Source organism: Neolamprologus multifasciatus, chromosome 7, assembly GCF_963576455.1.
Source record: "Neolamprologus multifasciatus chromosome 7, fNeoMul1.2, whole genome shotgun sequence".
In the NCBI taxonomy this organism is placed as follows: domain Eukaryota; kingdom Metazoa; phylum Chordata; class Actinopteri; order Cichliformes; family Cichlidae; genus Neolamprologus; species Neolamprologus multifasciatus.
The window spans coordinates 24,032,190-24,050,297 of record NC_140445.1 but is presented as its reverse complement, the minus strand read 5'-3'; the positions used below and the strand labels follow the sequence as shown (position 1 = coordinate 24,050,297).

Here is an 18,108-nt window from a genome sequence, read left to right as displayed (position 1 = left end):
ATGTCGGTCATATGTTCTGACTGCTTAGAAGCACTCAGTCATTTAAAATGCCAAATTCCAGTCATCCAGTAGAATAACACAGACTTCTAAAACCATTGTCAGTGTCTTTTCTGGAAATGTGTAATGGCCCAAAATTGTCTTAAGACACTTGTCAGGTATGGCATGCAAACTAATGATGGTGTTTAAAGACGCCAATGTAAAATGTAAATTAATATCAGAATGCAATGATATACAAATCTTATGAATCTGTATTTTACTCAAAGTAGAACACAGAAAATGAATGACATATTTAAACTGAGAAAATGTAACATTTTTAAGTTTCAAGTTTGAATTTAATGCCATCACAAATGTTGTGACACAACCAAATTTACCACTGTGTAGCATTTCGTCGTCTTTTAAAAGTCTGGAGACCAGTTGCTGGAGTTTTGAGAAAGGAACGTTGTCTCATTCTTGTCTGATAGTCCCGGGTTGTCTTTGTCATATTTTTTTGTTTCATGATGTTTCAATTGGTTTCAGTTGGTGAAAGGTCTGGATTGCAGGCAGACGCCCAGCACCCAAGTTCTTGTACTACGAAGCCGAGCCATAAAGCCAATAGATGGAATATGTGGTTTAGCACTGTCTTTCTGAAATACGCAAGGCCTTCCCTGAACAAGATGTCTGGGAACATGTGATGCTCTAAAACCTGTATATACCTTTCAGTACTGATGGCGCCTTCCCAGATTTACAAACTGCCAACTCCACATGTACTATACGTGCTATAAATAATGAGATTTTTAAATCCTTTGCAATGCTATGTTGAAAAATATATTATTGTGTAATCAACAATTTGTATACAGTTTTTTGCATTTTGATAAAGTTCTGCTCATATGGCCATCAAATTCAAACCTAACTAGTATATGACCTTTACTGGTACATTTTCTCAGTGGTACATTTTATATCTTTTCTGTTTTGTGAAGAAAATACTGGTTTATGAAATGTAAAAATCATTTATTGTCCATTCTTCTTTTATTTACATTTAACAGTGTCCCAACCTTTTTGTATAGCTTCCAATGTGGAAAAAATAGGCGATCACTGAAGTGAATCTACATAAGGGCCCCGAGGAATTTGAAGTCAAATTGCACAACTTGTTTGTACCACACAGACACTGATTTCAATGCATTAATGTTATTTTATTGTTGCTAGGTGAGGATAAACATGTTATCATCAGAAAGGAAATGAACCTTGGAAGTGCCCTTCCTATCCTGTTGTTGCGTTATATAGTAAATCATAACAAATGACTAGATGAGGGTGAGCTGTCATAGAGTTTCTGGTAAATGGATAAAACCGGTTTTATTTTCCAAGACTGTAGTATGAGAAAAGGAATTTAAGCATCTCTGTTTGCTCATTGTCAGAATGTCATTAATCCGAGTGGAATTTATATTATTTAGTTTTGCAGTTTCATGTTTTGAATTGGAATCACAGCCAGGAAGACTCAGTATAATTATATTTAGTTTGGCTGTTTTTGTGGTGAATCCAGTCACTTCTATGGTTTAGTTTTACCGGCATGCACATTTACACACAAGACAGCATTTGCTGAAAATGGTTATTTTTAATGACCTCAAAACACTGGCTGTCTAAATGTTTCAGACTGAGATCTTCCACATCATCTTTGTTGTGCACAGAGTCAACATGAAGAGTGGGCTTGAGTGAATTTTATCTATTTTTTTGTTCCAGTTTCATGGAAATCTTGTTGCTGACCAGCTAACATTGGCAGCTGTGGAAAGAAGTCTTAGGAAAGTATGATAATTGATGTTTATTTATTGTCACTGAAATATGCAGCACAGTGTAATAAAACACCATTTCCGAAAGCTTGTGGCAGGGTGCACCTGGTTCCAAAACCTCAAAGATAATACGGATCAGCACAGCCAGCCCCTGTGAACCACTCTTTTTGGATTTTCTTTTCCACATTTAGCACTAACAGCGTGAGAATCCTTTTGAAAGGTGTTAATTGTGCAACTGCTATATTAATGATCCGATACAGAAAGTTTGCTGCCCAGAAGAACCGATCATCGTGCTTTTGATTGTTTTCAAAAAGTCAAAAGAAACCTTTAAATGGGAGGGAGAAAGTAGAAAATTGCAAAAATACCCTCTTCTAACCAGAATCCTATGAATTTGGCATCACTTCTGCTATCATTAGATTTGTATCTGCAGCCTGTGCTTTAGCTGCAGTCTATGTTTTTAGCTAAACAGTAGTCACCTGCTAGGCTGCTCTGGAGTCTGTCTGCAGACACATCTATATATAGCCAATGTACACCCAACCTGTCTTACGCTGTTTATATCACAGGAAGATACAGAACAATCCAATGCAGTCCAAAGCCCTCACTTACTGCTGGCTTAGTCAGATGTGGTGTGGTGGTTGGAAGAAACGTAAGAAAGGATGAGGGTTTATTAAATTGCTTGGACACTGCTTTCAAAAAATACATTAACTGGAATCTGTTTATTCTGTTGTGGGTTCAGTGATTCATCCTTAAGGAAAATTCATTTTCCAGCATAAATCAACCTGGTCTGGATGTGACTTGGGTTTGCTGAATATAATCAAACTGAAATCTGAATATCTTGTTATGATGCTGTAGTTCACTTTTTTACATATTGCAATTTTCTTGCCAAGACAAGCGCACGCGATCAGTGAGTATCACTTTCACGTGTGGAGGAGCTGTAATATTCAGAGTGATGCACGTGCGAATGGTATCAATCTAACACACGTGACAGCTGATACGGACAAGAGCTCAGGGTTCTGGCTCGGCAAATATATACACACACCGGACGTGCAGAGACAGGAGATTACTATGTTAGTTGGTATCCAGGCAACTGACTAGTTACATGCTGATAAGCTTTACCTCAGTGAGCAGCATGTGTGTGTCACCTATTTAAACCTCCGTCCCCACTCTTGAACTGTCTGTTGTAACATTCACTATTTCCTCTTCAGAGATGCGCATTCATATTGAAATATGAAGGGGGAGGGCGCATGGACAGACAGGAAAAGCATTGTGCCAAACACATGCCGAGTTTTGCCATTGACCGGATAGGCTGGCTGCATAAAAACACAAATACAAAAAAATGTTTTTTCCACCACATCCCCTAATGTCTCATATCTGTTGAACTTAGTTGTTTTCTTTCCCTTTTTGTTTTTGTTCATTCAATTCAATTCAATTCAATTCAATTCAATTCAATTCAATTTTATTTATATAGCGCCAAATCACAACAAATGTCGCCTCAAGGCGCTTCATAGATACAGAGAAAAGCCCAACAATCATATGACCCCCTATGAGCAAGCACTTTGGCGACAGTGGGAAGGAAAAACTCCCTTTTAACAGGAAGAAACCTCCGGCAGAACCAGGCTCAGGGAGGGGCGGCCATCTGCTGCGACCGGTTGGGGTGAGAGAAGGAAGACAGGATAAAGACATGCTGTGGAAGAGAGACAGAGATTAATAACAGATACGATTCAATACAGAGAGGTCTGTTAATACATAGTGAGTGAGAAAGGTGACTGGAAAGGAAAAACTCAATGCATCATGGGAATCCCCCGGCAGCCTACATCTATTGCAGCATAACTAAGGGAGGATTCAGGGTCACCTGGTCCAGCCCTAACTATATGCTTTAGCAAAAAGGAAAGTTTTAAGCCTAATCTTAAAAGTAGAGATAGTGTCTGTCTCCCGAATCCAAACTGGAAGCTGGTTCCACAGAAGAGGGGCCTGAAAACTGAAGGCTCTCCCTCCCATTCTACTTTTAAATACTCTAGGAACAACAAGTAGGCCTGCAGAGCGAGAGCGAAGTGCTCTAATAGGGTGATATGGTACTACAAGGTCATTAAGATAAGATGGGGCCTGATTATTTAAGACCTTGTATGTGAGGAGCAGGATTTTGAATTCAATTCTGGATTTAACAGGAAGCCAATGAAGGGAAGCCAAAACAGGAGAAATATGCTCTCTCTTTCTAGTCCCTATCAGTACTCTTGCTGCAGCATTTTGGATTAACTGAAGGCTTTTCAGTGAGTTTTTTGGACATCCTGATAATAATGAATTGCAGTAGTCCAGCCTGGAAGTAATAAATGCATGAACTAGTTTTTCAGCGTCACTCTGAGACAGGATATTTCTAATTTTAGAGATGTTGCGCAAATGGAAGAACGCAGTCTTACATATTTGTTTAATATGTGCGTTGAAGGACATGTCCTGGTCAAAAATGACTCCAAGGTTCCTCACAGTGTTACTGGAGGCCAAGGTAATGCCATCCAGAGTAAGAATCTGGTTAGATACCAAATTTCTAAGCTTTTCAGCGCCGAGTACAATGACCTCAGTTTTATCTGAGTTGAGAAGCAGAAAGTTAGTGGCCATCCAAGTCTTTATGTCTTTAAGACATTCCTGCAGTTTAACTAATTGGTGTGTGTTATCTGGCTTCATGGACAGATAGAGCTGGGTGTCATCTGCATAGCAGTGAAAATGTATGCTATGTCTTCTAATGATGCTGCCTAGGGGAAGCATGTATAATGTAAACAGAATTGGTCCTAGCACTGAACCCTGTGGAACTCCATAATTAACCTCAGTGTGTGAAGAGGACTCTCCATTTACATGCACAAATTGGAGTCTATTAGATAGATATGATACAAACCACTGCAGTGCAATACCTGTAATACCTACAGCATGTTCTAATCGCTCTAATAGAATATTATGGTCAACAGTATCGAATGCTGCACTAAGGTCTAGCAGGACAAGCACAGAGATGAGTCCACTGTCAGAGGCCATAAGAAGATCATTTGTAACCTTCACTAAAGCTGTTTCTGTGCTGTGATGAGCTCTGAAACCTGACTGAAACTCTTCAAATAAACCATTCCTCTGCAGATGATCTGTTAGCTGTTTGACAACTACTCTTTCAAGGATTTTTGATATGAAAGGAAGGTTGGAGATTGGCCTATAATTAGCTAAGACTGCTGGGTCTAGAGATGGCTTTTTGAGTAAAGGTTTAACTGCAGCCACCTTGAAGGCCTGTGGTACATAGCCGATTATTAGAGATAGGTTGATCATATATAAGATCGAAGAATTAATCAATGGCAGAACTTCTTTGAGCAGTTTTGTAGGAATGGGGTCTAAAAGACACGTTGATGGTTTGGAGGAAGTAATTATTGACGTTAACTCAGAAAGATCGATTGGAAAAAAAGAGTCTAACTTAACATCAATGGAACTACAAGTAGCTGTAGATAATATTACATCTGTGGGATGATTATTGGTAATTTTTTCTCTAATGATAAAAATTTTATTTGTGAAGAAGTTCATGAAGTCATCACTAGTTAACGTTAAAGGGATGGTTGGCTCAAAAGAGCTCTGACTTTTTGTCAGCCTGGCTACAGTGCTGAAGAGAAACCTGGGGTTGTTCTTATTTTCTTCAATCAGTGACGAATAGTAAGCTGTTCTGGCTTTGCGGAGGGCTTTCTTATAAAGCAACAAACTATTTCTCCAGGCTAAATGATGATCCTCTAAATTTGTGACACGCCATTTCCTCTCCAGATTACGAGTCGTCTGCTTGAGGGTACGTGTTTGAGAGTTATACCACGGGGTCAGGTACTTCTGATTAGAGACATTAGTTTTCACTGGAGCTACAGTATCCAGAGTCGTACGTAGTGAGGAGGTGAAATTATTAACAAGATAATCGACCTCTGTTGGGGTAGCGTTCAGATAGCTGCTCTGCTCTGTGTTGGTACAGGGCATTGACGATGATAACAGTGGCTGGATTATATTCTTAAACTTAGTTACAGCGCTTTCAGAAAGACATCTACTTTGATAAAGTCCACTCTCCACTGCTGCGTAATCAATTATTGTAAATGTAAATGTTATCAAGAAATGATCAGACAGGAGAGGGTTTTCAGGAAACACTGTTAAATGTTCAGTTTCTATGCCATATGTTAAAACAAGATCTAGAGTGTGATTAAAGTGGTGGGTGGGTTCTTTTACATTTTGAGAGAAACCAATTGAGTCTAACAACAGATTAAATGCCATGTTGAGGCTGTCATTTTTAGCATCTACATGGATGTTAAAATCACCCACAATAATTATTTTATCTGAGCTCAGAACTAAATCAGATATAAAGTCTGAGAAATCAGACAGAAACTCTGTGTAAGGCCCAGGTGGACGATAGATGATAACAAGTAAGACTGGTTTCTGAGTTTCACAGCTGGGGTGGATAATGTTAAGCATCAGGCTTTCAAATGAATTAAAAGTCTGTCTTGGTCTTTCATTAATTAATAGACTGGTGTGAAAAATTGCTGCCACACCGCCCCCTCGACCTGTGCTTCGAGATTTCTGGTAGTTAGAATGGCTCGGGGTTGTTGATTCATTTAAGCTAACATAATCATCCTGCTGCAACCAGGTTTCTGTAAGGCAGAGTAAATCAATTTGTTGATCAATTATTAAGTCATGTACTAACAGAGACTTGGAAGAGAGAGACCTAATATTTAATAGTCCACATTTCACTGTTTTACTCTTTGGTTCAGATGTGGATACTGTATTGTTCTTTCTTTGTAAATGTTTAAGTTGTTTGTTGCTGGTTTTTAGTTTGTTTTTTGTCTTTTTGGAAGCAGACACAGTCTCTATGGAGATGGGTTTTTGGGGGGGTAGCAGGAGGAGAGAAGCTGCAGAGAGGCGTGTAAGACTGCAACTCTGCTTCCTGGTCCCAACTCTGGATAGTCATGTTTTGAGGGGTTTAATAAATTTGTCGATATTTCTAGAAATGAGAGCTGCTCCATCCAAAGTGGGATGGATGCCATCTCTCCTAACAAGACCAGGTTTCCTCCAGAAGGTTTGCCAATTATCTATGAAGCCCACATCGTTTCTGGGACACCACTCAGACAGCCAGCAATTTAAGGAGAACATGCGGCTAAACATGTCACTCCTGGTCTGATTGGGGAGGGGACCAGAGAAAACTACAGTCCGACATTGTTTTGGCAGAGTTACACACCGATTCAATATTGATTTTAGTGACCTCCGATTGGCGTAACCGGGTGTCATTACTGCCGACGTGAATTATGATTTTATTGAATTTACGTTTACCCTTAGCCAGCAGTTTTAAATTTCCTTCAATGTCGCCTGCTCTGGCCCCTGGAAGACAATTGACTATGGTTGCCGGTGTCTCTAGCTTCACATGTCTGAGAACAGAATCACCAATTACCAGAGTTTGACCCCCAGCGGGTGTGTCACCGAGTGGGGAAAAACGGTTAGACATATGAACGGGTTGGTGGTGTACCTGGGGCTTCTGTTTAGGACTACGCTTCCTCCTCACCGTTACCCAGCCTTTCCCCAGCTGCTTGGGGTCTGCCGGGGAACAGCTAGCGGGGCCTACGCTATCTTCGGCTGCACCAGCTACAGGGGCCTGGCTAGCTAAGGGTGAGTGCAAGGTGCGTAGCCGAGTCTCCAGATCAGTAATCCTGGCCTCCAGAGCTGCAAATATGCTACATTTGTTACAGATATCATTACCGCTAAAGGAGGCCGAGGAGTAACTAAACATCTGACACAATGAGCAAGAAAGTGCAGAAGGGACAGGTGAAGTAGCCATGGTGCTAACGGGTCGGCTACGAGCTAAGCTAGCGAAACAGTACAGAGACAGTGAGTGAATACTTTGGCTATAAATTAGGTAGTGAGTACACAGAAAGTGTGCTTCGGATGAAGCACGTGAAGATTATACTGTGAAAAAAAGAATGTATTTAGAAGTTGTTAATTAAACTGCTAAGCAAATAAGCTACTCAGAAACACCACTGTGTTTGAGCAGGAACAGGAAGCGATACTATACCACAGAGCGAGCGAACACCAAGTGACAGCGCCATCTTCTTTCTTCCATGTCTGAGAAAACACATTGTGATTTCCACATCAGCTACAAAGTTCCAACAGTTTTTCAGAAGTTAAACATAACAGGGCAGACTTCGTTCAGCAGAGGTTTTGGAATAATGTAACCTTTTGTGTGCATGAATTATAGTCAGCCCTATCTTCCCATGTGTGATATCTGAGCTTTAATCAGACAGATGTTTCTATAGATTCTTTCCAACATCAGAAAATGCGTGTGAAACGCGTATGGGGAAAATTAACGGCCACTCCTATGTGAGCAGTTTTTCCTCTCCATCAAAAAGTGGATATGCGGGTCTGCAGGCTGGTAAGGCACATGTCTGTGTTGAGAAAGCTGTGTCTATTAGTCTCTCCATCATTCAGTCAAATGCCATATGCCAGACTGTTTCTCTTGGCCCTCAAAGAGACGCAGGCAGAGTGGAAATACGTCACATTGCTTTGCCCTCAGGCTGATTCCTCCTGTTGCCTCCTCATTCTCGTGTTCTGTGTGTGTGTGTGTGTGTGTGTGTGTGTGTGTTGGTGTGTGACAGAGTGGGCACACTGAGAACTCTTTTTTTCCTCTGAAGAAATCTTTTTGGTGTCTAATTTAGAAGTCAACCAGATGTAATATTTATTATTCATCATTTCATTTGGTGCATAATCTAGAATCTAAAATTTTGTGCACATAAGACATAAATCTTTGCCTGTGACACACGATTAGACAAATACTAAAGGTGGAACTATGTCTTCATGAATATATACAGTAATACAAGTAGTGGTGCTTTGATACAGAAGGAAAACAGTCCAGTAATCTTATATAATATATAAAATAATAGTTAGTTTCTCAACAGAAACCAGCTTCATAATGAAAAGTAGAACAACACAGATAGTTGTCACGACACCCTTGACACTCTTAGGTCTGAACATCTAGTTAAACTGAGCTTAACCAACACATACAGCTGGACTTTGAACCTTAAATACACACTTGTGGGCCCGTTGTGTTACGCAGTGTTTGTCTCTTTGTCGTAGGAGAACAAAAGCAGGTCCAGCTAGGATAGCAGAGGGGTTGAGCGGAGCAGATGTTCACGGGACCACCCTGTCAAGTGTTTGTTCAGTTTGCTCTGGGAAAAGGCTGACAGAGTGAATCCGCCCAGCTGCCCCAGTCTGCGACACTGATATCGGATACATACTGCCTCATTTTAGGCCGGTTTCTGTTTTTCATGGACTGTGCTGTTTGATCTTTAGACCTTTTGCTGTTTTCCTTGGCACAGTGTGGTGTTTCCTTCATAAGCAACTATAGCCTAATAGTGCAATGGAATAGTACACTGGAAAATAAGCATACTGTATATTAACTGTTAAGTGGAAAACAGTCAATGCAAGCAAGGGCACAGATGACATCAACATCTGGTTGAAGGGTGGGGCTCTTTAATAACCTGGTTTTGGCTCAGTTATTGCACTTCAGCACAATCAGAAAGGAAATGCATGAATTTGTTGACTGTTTTCCTTATAAGGGATGGCAGCGAAAGGAAGCGAGCCAGAGGACATACCGTAGCTCCTGGTCCGGAACCAGCCTTGCTGACTCACTGTCTGTCTTTTTTTTGTTTTTTTGTTTTATCTTAATGAGGCATAAGAGGCACATTGTCTTCATGTTCAGCCCAAATATAGGACACATTGTTAATGAATGCCTCTGTCTGTATTTGAATCTTAAGAGATCACTAAGCGTGTTTTGTGCTTGTCATTATTTTTATATGCTGTTACAGTGGTGGTGGCTCAAGGTAGCCAAGCATCAAATTATGAAATTAAGAAGAAGGATATGTACAAGTAATCACTTTAGACTGCTCTAAGCGTCTTTGTATGATGTCAGTGAGAGCATATATCCCTCATATGATGATCGCAGCCGTACATCTCTGGTTTATGAGGGACAGCCAATCACAAGAAAGTAATAGAAAGATGCATAAAACAGTTTCTTTCAGACAGAGAATGAGCTGAGGGGCTGCAGCAAGGCTCAGCATAAGATCAGTAAAGACTATTGTGAATTGTAAAACATGCAAGGTTATTGAAGTAGACTCTAAAAATGTATATGCGTAAAGAAAAGAGCTTAGTAGGGTCCACTTTTAAAAGCCTTTAATTTACCTAACAAGGGCTTACAATTGGTTAGTTTTGTTTGACGCTAAGAACTGTGCTGGTTATGATATTTGTACATACATGATGCAGATTTCAATGTTTTCCTAAACATCTTGAGAAAAACAGATTACTCTCTTCTCCCACAGCATTATATTATCACACATTGTGATTATTATCATTAATACTTTTACTCTGAATTGGTGCAAGGTGATCTTTGTTTTTAAATTATGTAGTTTGGGTTTTGAAGAGTTTACAGCTTGGGCAGTACAAAACTTTTTTTTTTAAATTAAATTTTACATGCAACCATTAAGTTTCTACATTTAGGCCTGTATAAAATTATGTGTAAGCCTTTGTTTAATTAAATTCCCCATGTTATGGTTTATTTGTTTCTCTGCATTAAATCTATTCAGCAGGTACACTGTAACCGCAAACTGTTCTCAAACCGTGTGCTGAAACATGACGTAATCTGATGTGCACTAACCAAGAAATGTAACAACACACCACATCAACACAGTCTGTTGCAGGTATAAATGTTTGCACTGGCGTCAGCCACGTGCGTAGGCTGCATAATAGGCTCTACGTAGAGAAACTCTAAATTAGGGTTTAGCAGTAGCGGTCATATTCATGCTTGTAAATCGCGCTATTTTTAGTGAACTTTATAGTTGAGAGTTGTACATGAGATGTCTATACCGGATGTGCATTTTGCATTAAATTGAAGCATGTGGATAAAGTGCATATGTCTGTCCTTTGAAGTGATTCTCTTTTCCCACCGTGGCCTTTGTTGAAATTGATATTGATTATGCTTTTACACCTTCTCCAGAAATTCTTAGGAAATCCTCTCTAATCCTAAGAACAGGTCTGAGAACAGGGCCTTTGGAAAAAGACAGAGATGTTAAGTATAAGACCGGTGTTTGGCAGCTCATAATGAAACCTATTAATTGACCACAAGCGAATTAAGCCACGACTTGAACCATGTTTGTCTATTATACATTTAGCAGGTCTAGTGAAACCAAGTCAATTGCAAAATGATGCTGAAAAGATGCTTAATGAGCACTGATTAAATAGTCTTCTTTCTGTCTTTTCAGGCCCTCTGCTGCCCCCTCTAAAGATGGAGTACCCAAGGTATGAAGGAAAATATTTGCTATAAAAAATAGATTAGCTTAAGCTATTTTCATCTCTATTTATTTATGAAATATTATAGGTTTACATGCAAGTAAGCATCCTCGCTGTGCCCTTCTGAGATTATGTTGAACCACAGTTTTGGTTTGGCATGTGCAATGGCCCAGAGCACCATTTTTAACCATATGGCACAAACAAAGTGCGTGAAAACACAGTTTATTTACATGTTGTGCTGTGCTGTTGGGAATGCTGTTTTAGAGTACACGCATGGGATGTTTTGTTGTGAACTTGTTTGTGCATGTTGTTTGTCTTCACTTTCATGCAGGATGAACCTCAAGAAATCATTAAGCCCGTTCCAATCACTCACCCTTCCCCAAGCACCACATACACCAAGCCAATAAGTCAGGCCACTCCTGCATACAACAAGACCGCTCGTCCATTTGGCGGCAGCAGCAGTGGGGCTTCCTCCTCACCGGCTGCTCCTAAAGTCGCTTCTATACCCTCTGAGTCATCTGCTTTTACACCAGCTGCCCCTTCCCAACCGCCGCAACCTCCGTTTCCGCTGAGGTCGAGCCAAGCTGCCACAGACTCGGCTCCAGCCAGTTCAGTTCCCAAACCCAGCCCTGGTCGCTCCACCTTCACGTCCTCATCCACCTCTTCCTCCTCATCCAACTCCTCCTCTCCTGCCAGAATGACAACCACCTCCTCCAATCCTAACGTCCCACAGCCCTCTGTCTATAACACACCTATTAACCTTTACTCCAATGCCAATGCTTGTGAGGTGGCTATCGGACAGAGGCGAGGTCTTTTGGAGAGCCAGGGAGTGTCAGAGCATGTTAATGGGTATGTACCATTTATCAATCTAAAAGGAACTAAAGGAGGAAACTGTTATTTAATATAAACACAATATGTGCTTCAGTAAACCACAGACATCGTAGCGTCTCAAATTTCCTAAAATATTGCCTTGAATGAATATGAAATATCCTAATCTGATTTTCCGCTCTTACCTCACTGGCAGTGGGAGCTCGTTTACACTTTACAGCTGTCAAACAGATACTCTATCTAAACTGCAGTACTTGCATCAACATTTGTTTTTAATTAGCTTAAATCCTTGCAGCTATGTACTTCTAAAGACCACAGAGGAAGCAGTTTGGCTGGATTGGTCTTCATCAGCAGGTTTTTGGATCAGTAGCCGGGCTACAGTAGCCTGATCCTTTACATGTAAAACTGCTTTCTTTACCATCTCGTCAGTCTTTTCTTTGCCTGCAATCTTGGACTGTTGGCCTCTAGAGGGTGTGTGTGTGTGTGTGTGTGTGTGTGTGCGTGTGTGAGCTTGTGTGCTAACCTGCATGTCTTCTTGTTGTGGTTTCTGTGGTTTCCTCAATGCACATTCTCTCAAAAGAGTGTTTTGAACTATACTTGTTCTTTCCGACTGGTCTATTTATGTTCCTTATGGGCTTCAATTATTTTCCATTTACCCTTTCTTTACCCACAGGAGGAAGAAGAGACAGATACCAAGTTAGTGCAGTGAATGATAAAGTAGCTTTTTAACCATGTGGAATGTGATTATAGCCTTTACATCTCTCTACTTTATGATTACCGAATGCATGCTGCTTGCACCTCTTTGACCTAATCCTCACAAACCTTATGTTTCTATTCATTAAATTACCATACTTGCTTATTTCAAGGTCCAAGGAACTGTGAAACCCTGTAAATAACCAATCTCTGATTCTAACCCCCACACGACACCCAGCAGGAGGTCACTTCATGCTGTTAATTATTATTTTTTTAGTAGCATCAGACTCTGTGCTGGTTAATACCGTGTTTACACCCAGTGAAGTCTGGCCTGTCATCACACTGGGCCTCTTAAGTCACTCAGCTCTGCATCTGTCTGGCTCCATCTGCTACTGTGTTTATTCAAGGCCAATCAAATACAGCCAGTGTATTGTGTTTTGGTTGAGAATAGCCTGTTTTGTGCGCTTTTTGATCGCACCGTGTCTCCTCTCTCTTGAAACAAACACATAGTGGAGCAGCTTGCATAAACTTGGGCTTTTGACATTCAATCGACCCAAAGCTTAGACCAGTACTCGAACACTACACTTATTGTATTCCAGAGTGCGGTAAAATTAGTTTGGGTGGAAAAGACGAGCCCTTAATTCAAGAGCACATCACTCCCATCTTGTGGTGAATTGTGGTCATTGTCATTTCTCGGTCACTCCCTGCTGTTAACATGCACCCCGTGTGTTGAATTAAACTGTTTTTGGCTTCTCTTAACTCATGTCATCAAGCATTAGACATTAAGCAGAGTTTTTAAGGACGTTTCATAGATTTTATTCACTGGCTGACTTTTACTCCAATAGTGAAATGTAGAAAAATCTGGGCAGTGTCACATATAAGCAGAATAATGTCATACTAAATATTTGGAGCTCTATGAGGCTTGAACTTTCAGATCATTTCTGTCCTTGTTCCTTTTCTCCTCTGTACATTCTCATTGCTCGCCTGCAGAACTTCACCTCCAGCTAGACCTCGGAGGTAAAAATCGAATAGCTTTTAGGTCACAGTGTGAAACCTGCATCTACAAGCTGCACCTTCTATTGATACTGACTCAGTACTGAGCTTTTGCACATGTGTGCACAGCGTGTGTGTTGGTTGCCGTGATGGCAAGAGTGTTACACCTCAAGTGTGCATTTAAAATTGTTTGACTGTGTTAAATATTTGAACTTGTACTAAATTCATTATTTGTGTTATGTCGGGCAGTGATTATCCTCCTTGATGCATGTTTAAAGCACAGAAGTTTACCACGTCCTTAATATGATTTCTTCTTATTTGTTTAATTATAAAGGAAAGCCGCTGTGCAGCCTGAGAATCATTCATCCCCACTAAGTGATGCCAGCAAGAAGCGTCTGATTGAGGACACAGAGGACTGGCACCCACGGACAGGCACCTCCCAGTCACGCTCCTTCCGTATCCTGGCCCAGATGACTGGCACTGAGAACGGTGTGTACCAAAATAAAATGCTGAAACTAGCTGGACATTATTTCAGGAACCAGGAAATACTGTAAGGATCAGTTCAGTGTTAAATTCCAGTTTCTAAACCACTGCTTGTAATTGCAATTTAATTAATTTTATTATATTTATATTATATAGTATATTTCTACTTTCTTTAAAGCTAACTTCTAGTATAGTATTTCAAATAACAGCATTTTTATACTCGGACTTCTATTGCTGGTGTAGATTATAGTGATTTTGCAGCTTCCTCAAATAATAGAAAAAAGCTTTCATCACCATATGATTGATTTATTATTTCATATTACAGTTTTGACTGTAAGTGACATTTGATGTTACATGAGCAGGCTGTGGTTTGGGCTTTTCCTCCAGCTCTAAGCGTAGTGCGTGCAAGTGTTTGTGGATCAGTTCAGATGCATGATGACATTTACAGTGGCTCACTTCAGTGAAGTAAGATCAGATGTCTTTTCCCTCTAATTTTGTCAGGCACACTTACCAGACTGGTGTGAAACACATGTGATTTGTTGTGTGTGGTGTGTCTGCAGCTGAGCAACTGGAGAATAGTTCAGGAAGTCTTATCACAAAATGAGCCTAAAATAGGTTCGAGTAGAGGTAAAGCTACAACCTTTAGAAAGCTGAGCGTAAAACCTTTTCTGGCCTTGCCTTCCTTCAGAAGCTGATAAGCTTTATGTCCACAGCCCATAAATTATAAAAGCATGCGTCTTCATATATGTTCACTGACTATTTAATCCACATTCAGCTTCATTTTCACTGGTGTTTTTGGTTATTTTCTGTTGCAGAACAAACCCCAGACAACAGTGGAAAGAAGTAAGTACTGTAATCTTATTTGGTGTATGTTTGAGGGTTTTTTCCCCCCTCTGTCTGGCTTCATTTTTCTCACTGTCTGGGTGTCTGCGTTTTGAGTACTTTTGCAGAAAGAAATGCATCTGCTTTGGCAGTTGTACTGTTATAAGAAGTTCTTGATCACAGAGGTTTTGGGTTCAGAATTGGCCCTCAGAATAATTGTATAAGCATACGGACGAGCCTGTGATTTAAAGTAAAGCACTGATTTCCTGATCTTAACGCTCGAATTATTCTTAATTTGGAGAAGCCAGTTTCAAAGCTCTCGGGGGGGAAGATGGGTGAGTGGAGACAGCCACTGGCTTAGCGTAGGCCGTGATTTCTACGGCTTTTCTCATGTTGAAGTTGAGTTAATCCGCAGTAAACACAGTCTGCCCACTGTACCAGAACCCCAACCAACCAGTGTGTCATTCACTCTGCGCGTTGTGGGTTGTTAAATGGTACGTGGGTAAAAGCAGATCTGCCAAGAAGAGATTCTTGCTCTCCTTCTGTTTGTGACATTTAATTCAGAGAACTTTTCTTGAGGGAGAAGTGACTATTGCACATCTGCTTTGTTTAATAAATAAAAGTTTATAAAGAGTAGGTTTTCTATACTTCCTTAATTCATACCTTTGCTTCCTTGCTTGCATGTGTTATCTTTACTTAACTTACTTAACCTTTCCACCTTTCCCTGTTCTCTTCTTTTCTTTAATCCTTTCTCGCGGGGCAAATCAGATTGAACAAGTTGGACCCAGAAGTTATAGGACACAAGTACAACAAGCTGAGAGACTGGCATCATGGCGTTTCAGCACGAGTGCTAAATGTGTAGTAGAAAAGGGTTTGTTTTGCTTAATGCTTTATTTAATTTTGATTTTTGATTAAATTTACATTGTTGGCCTTTGCGCAGCAGCATAGTTGCACCCATCATTTGGCACACTCTTTTAAAATGTCCAATTCTAAAGTAACAAGAAAACAAACTATGTTGCAAAAATAGTTTTAAAGTATATTTTTTCTGGTGACATGTAATTTAAATATATAAATGATTCATGCATGGAAGTACATGTGTTTGACTGAAAATGAAGCACAACGTGATTCTGTAGTGTATAGTATGCGTTTCTGTAGTGAGTTGTTCATATCTGAGCCTCCACTCTTAATCTTATTCCTTATCATTCTGAGCATTTTCTGTCTTTTTCTTGTATTTTGTACACTAACCAAAGTGATATTTGTCCACCTTGTATGATTTTACCTCAATAAACTTCTTTCTGTGTTGCTCTTGATCTTTTTCCACTCTTTTCTTCTTTTATTCTTCTGTGATGGAAAAAGTCGCTTTGCCAGTAAGAAATTTCCAGTTTTTGAATGTGTGTGATGTGAAAGAATTTTCTGTACATGAAGAATTTAAATTAAAATTTCCAGTCATGTAATAAAAACTCCACAATTCTGCACCTTGTAGGGCATTAGTTTAAGCACAGTCCCACCAAACCGTTTCAGTTAGGTTGAGGTCGGACTTTGATGGGGCCATTAAAGCACACGGGTTCTTTTCTTTTTCAGACATTAGACATTCAGACTTGTGATCATTCAGTTAGCTTTAGCTGTTGGACATATGGCCTCACATTTGACTCTAAAATACTTTAGAGGAATGCAAACAAACCATATTTGTGCTAACACAAATGCTAAATGCTCCAAACCAGTAAAATGACAAAACTTATGCTGCTCACACTCTGATCAGTTAATCATTTGGAAGTAGCTACGCAGCCTCTTAATTCCTATGGAAGCAGTAAGGATTTACTTTGTTTTCCACAGAACTGTATTGCATTACATTATTCAAAATAGCATCCAGTTTGAAACGGTTAACTATTCTTCATGATGCTTGTCACTAGAAGAACTTTTCGGTGTAGTTTTGCTTGGATTGTTTTTTATATGAGTTACTGGTCATTCAAACAGTAACACATTACAGACAGCATAAGACAGAGAAAACACATTGGATGAGATCAAAACTACAAATAAACATAAAACCTCAAGTCTGTTGTAACACATAGACTTAGTTGTTTGATAAGATTCAATGTGATCTGGCTGAAAAATAATCCAGATGTACAAATTGTTAACCTGTTGAAGCAAAGCTGGTCTGCCGAGTGATCGCTAACTGGGATCCCTTGCCGTCTGTCACTGTCTCTCCAACGGTTGCAAGTTTTCTTACATCAAGGGAGACGTGGTTAAAATGGTTCCGTACACACATTCATTTTCAGTTCAAAGAAGACGGTTGATTATGCAAATGTGAGCCAGTGACTCATCCTACTGCTGGTCATTAAAGCTTAAGGTGAAAACATGGTTCAGGTTAGGGCCAAACAAGTAGTAGTTATGGGTTTATACTACATCAAAATGTCAATGTAATGTCCTCTGAAGTCATGGAAAAATTACTGTGCACACGTGTGTGCGTGTGTGTGTGTGTGTGTGTGTGTGTGTGTGTGTGTTGCTGAATTATGACATATGTATATCTGTTTTTAGTGAGTCTGTTGAGAAAACCAATCCCACTGTGCACACCTCACCTGCAGCGAAAACATACTCCAAACCTGCAGTGGCACCCACAAATGGCAAGGTTGTCCCTGCTTCCTCATTTAAAAGTCCTGCAGCCCAGAACAAAGCCCCCTATCAGCCTGCAGCTCCATCAGGTAGAGTAACATCCTGTACAGAAATCCTCCTTTTCGCTTCCTACTTCTGTTGTTTACAGCCACTTACACGGTTCTGCTTCTGCCTTGAACATAGATCACGTGATGTAGTTGTTGCTTCTAGCCTACAGATGGCAGCACCCATTCATCTTATCTGACACCAAGCTATTTAAGATTATGAGCTCCATAAAAGCCAGAGTTATTCAGTTAATGTGCTTAGATTACTGGCTTTTCCTAAGATCCCCTTAGCCAATTGTGAAAGTGAGGTTTTATAGGTTTTATTCTTTAAAAGCTGTTCTTTAAATACAGAAAACCCTGGCATGAAAACTTTAGGAAGTAAAGCAAATTGTCTTTTTGTTGAAAGGAATCAGCCTGTGATCATTATTATCAATCCAGCTGTATGATAAAAGCATGCTGTCGCACATGAACAGATGCACTGTGCATCCAAAAGTATTTCCCTGGAAGCCTTTAAAAACATCTGCTGAAAGGTGAAAGAGAGCAGGAGGCGACACAGT

The 18,108-nt window shown here is 40.1% G+C and overlaps 1 protein-coding gene across 3 annotated transcripts in view; it reads left to right on the top strand.

The window, feature by feature from the left end:
* The window catches only part of pdlim5b (PDZ and LIM domain 5b), a 39,021-nt gene that overhangs the window by 17,928 nt on the left and 2,985 nt on the right, over positions 1 to 18,108 (top strand). The window contains exons 4-9 of one of the 3 annotated variants that reach the window (XM_085168910.1): positions 11,051 to 11,087; positions 12,580 to 12,602; positions 13,590 to 13,616; positions 13,927 to 14,081; positions 14,891 to 14,918; positions 17,433 to 17,596. In XM_085168910.1, the coding sequence (XP_085025036.1) occupies positions 11,051 to 11,087; positions 12,580 to 12,602; positions 13,590 to 13,616; positions 13,927 to 14,081; positions 14,891 to 14,918; positions 17,433 to 17,596 (434 nt within the window). Of the gene's footprint in view, positions 1 to 11,050; positions 11,088 to 11,409; positions 11,928 to 12,579; positions 12,603 to 13,589; positions 13,617 to 13,926; positions 14,082 to 14,890; positions 14,919 to 17,432; positions 17,597 to 18,108 lie in introns of all 3 variants that reach the window. The other 2 variants (XM_085168909.1, XM_085168911.1) reach the window with 2 other exon arrangements.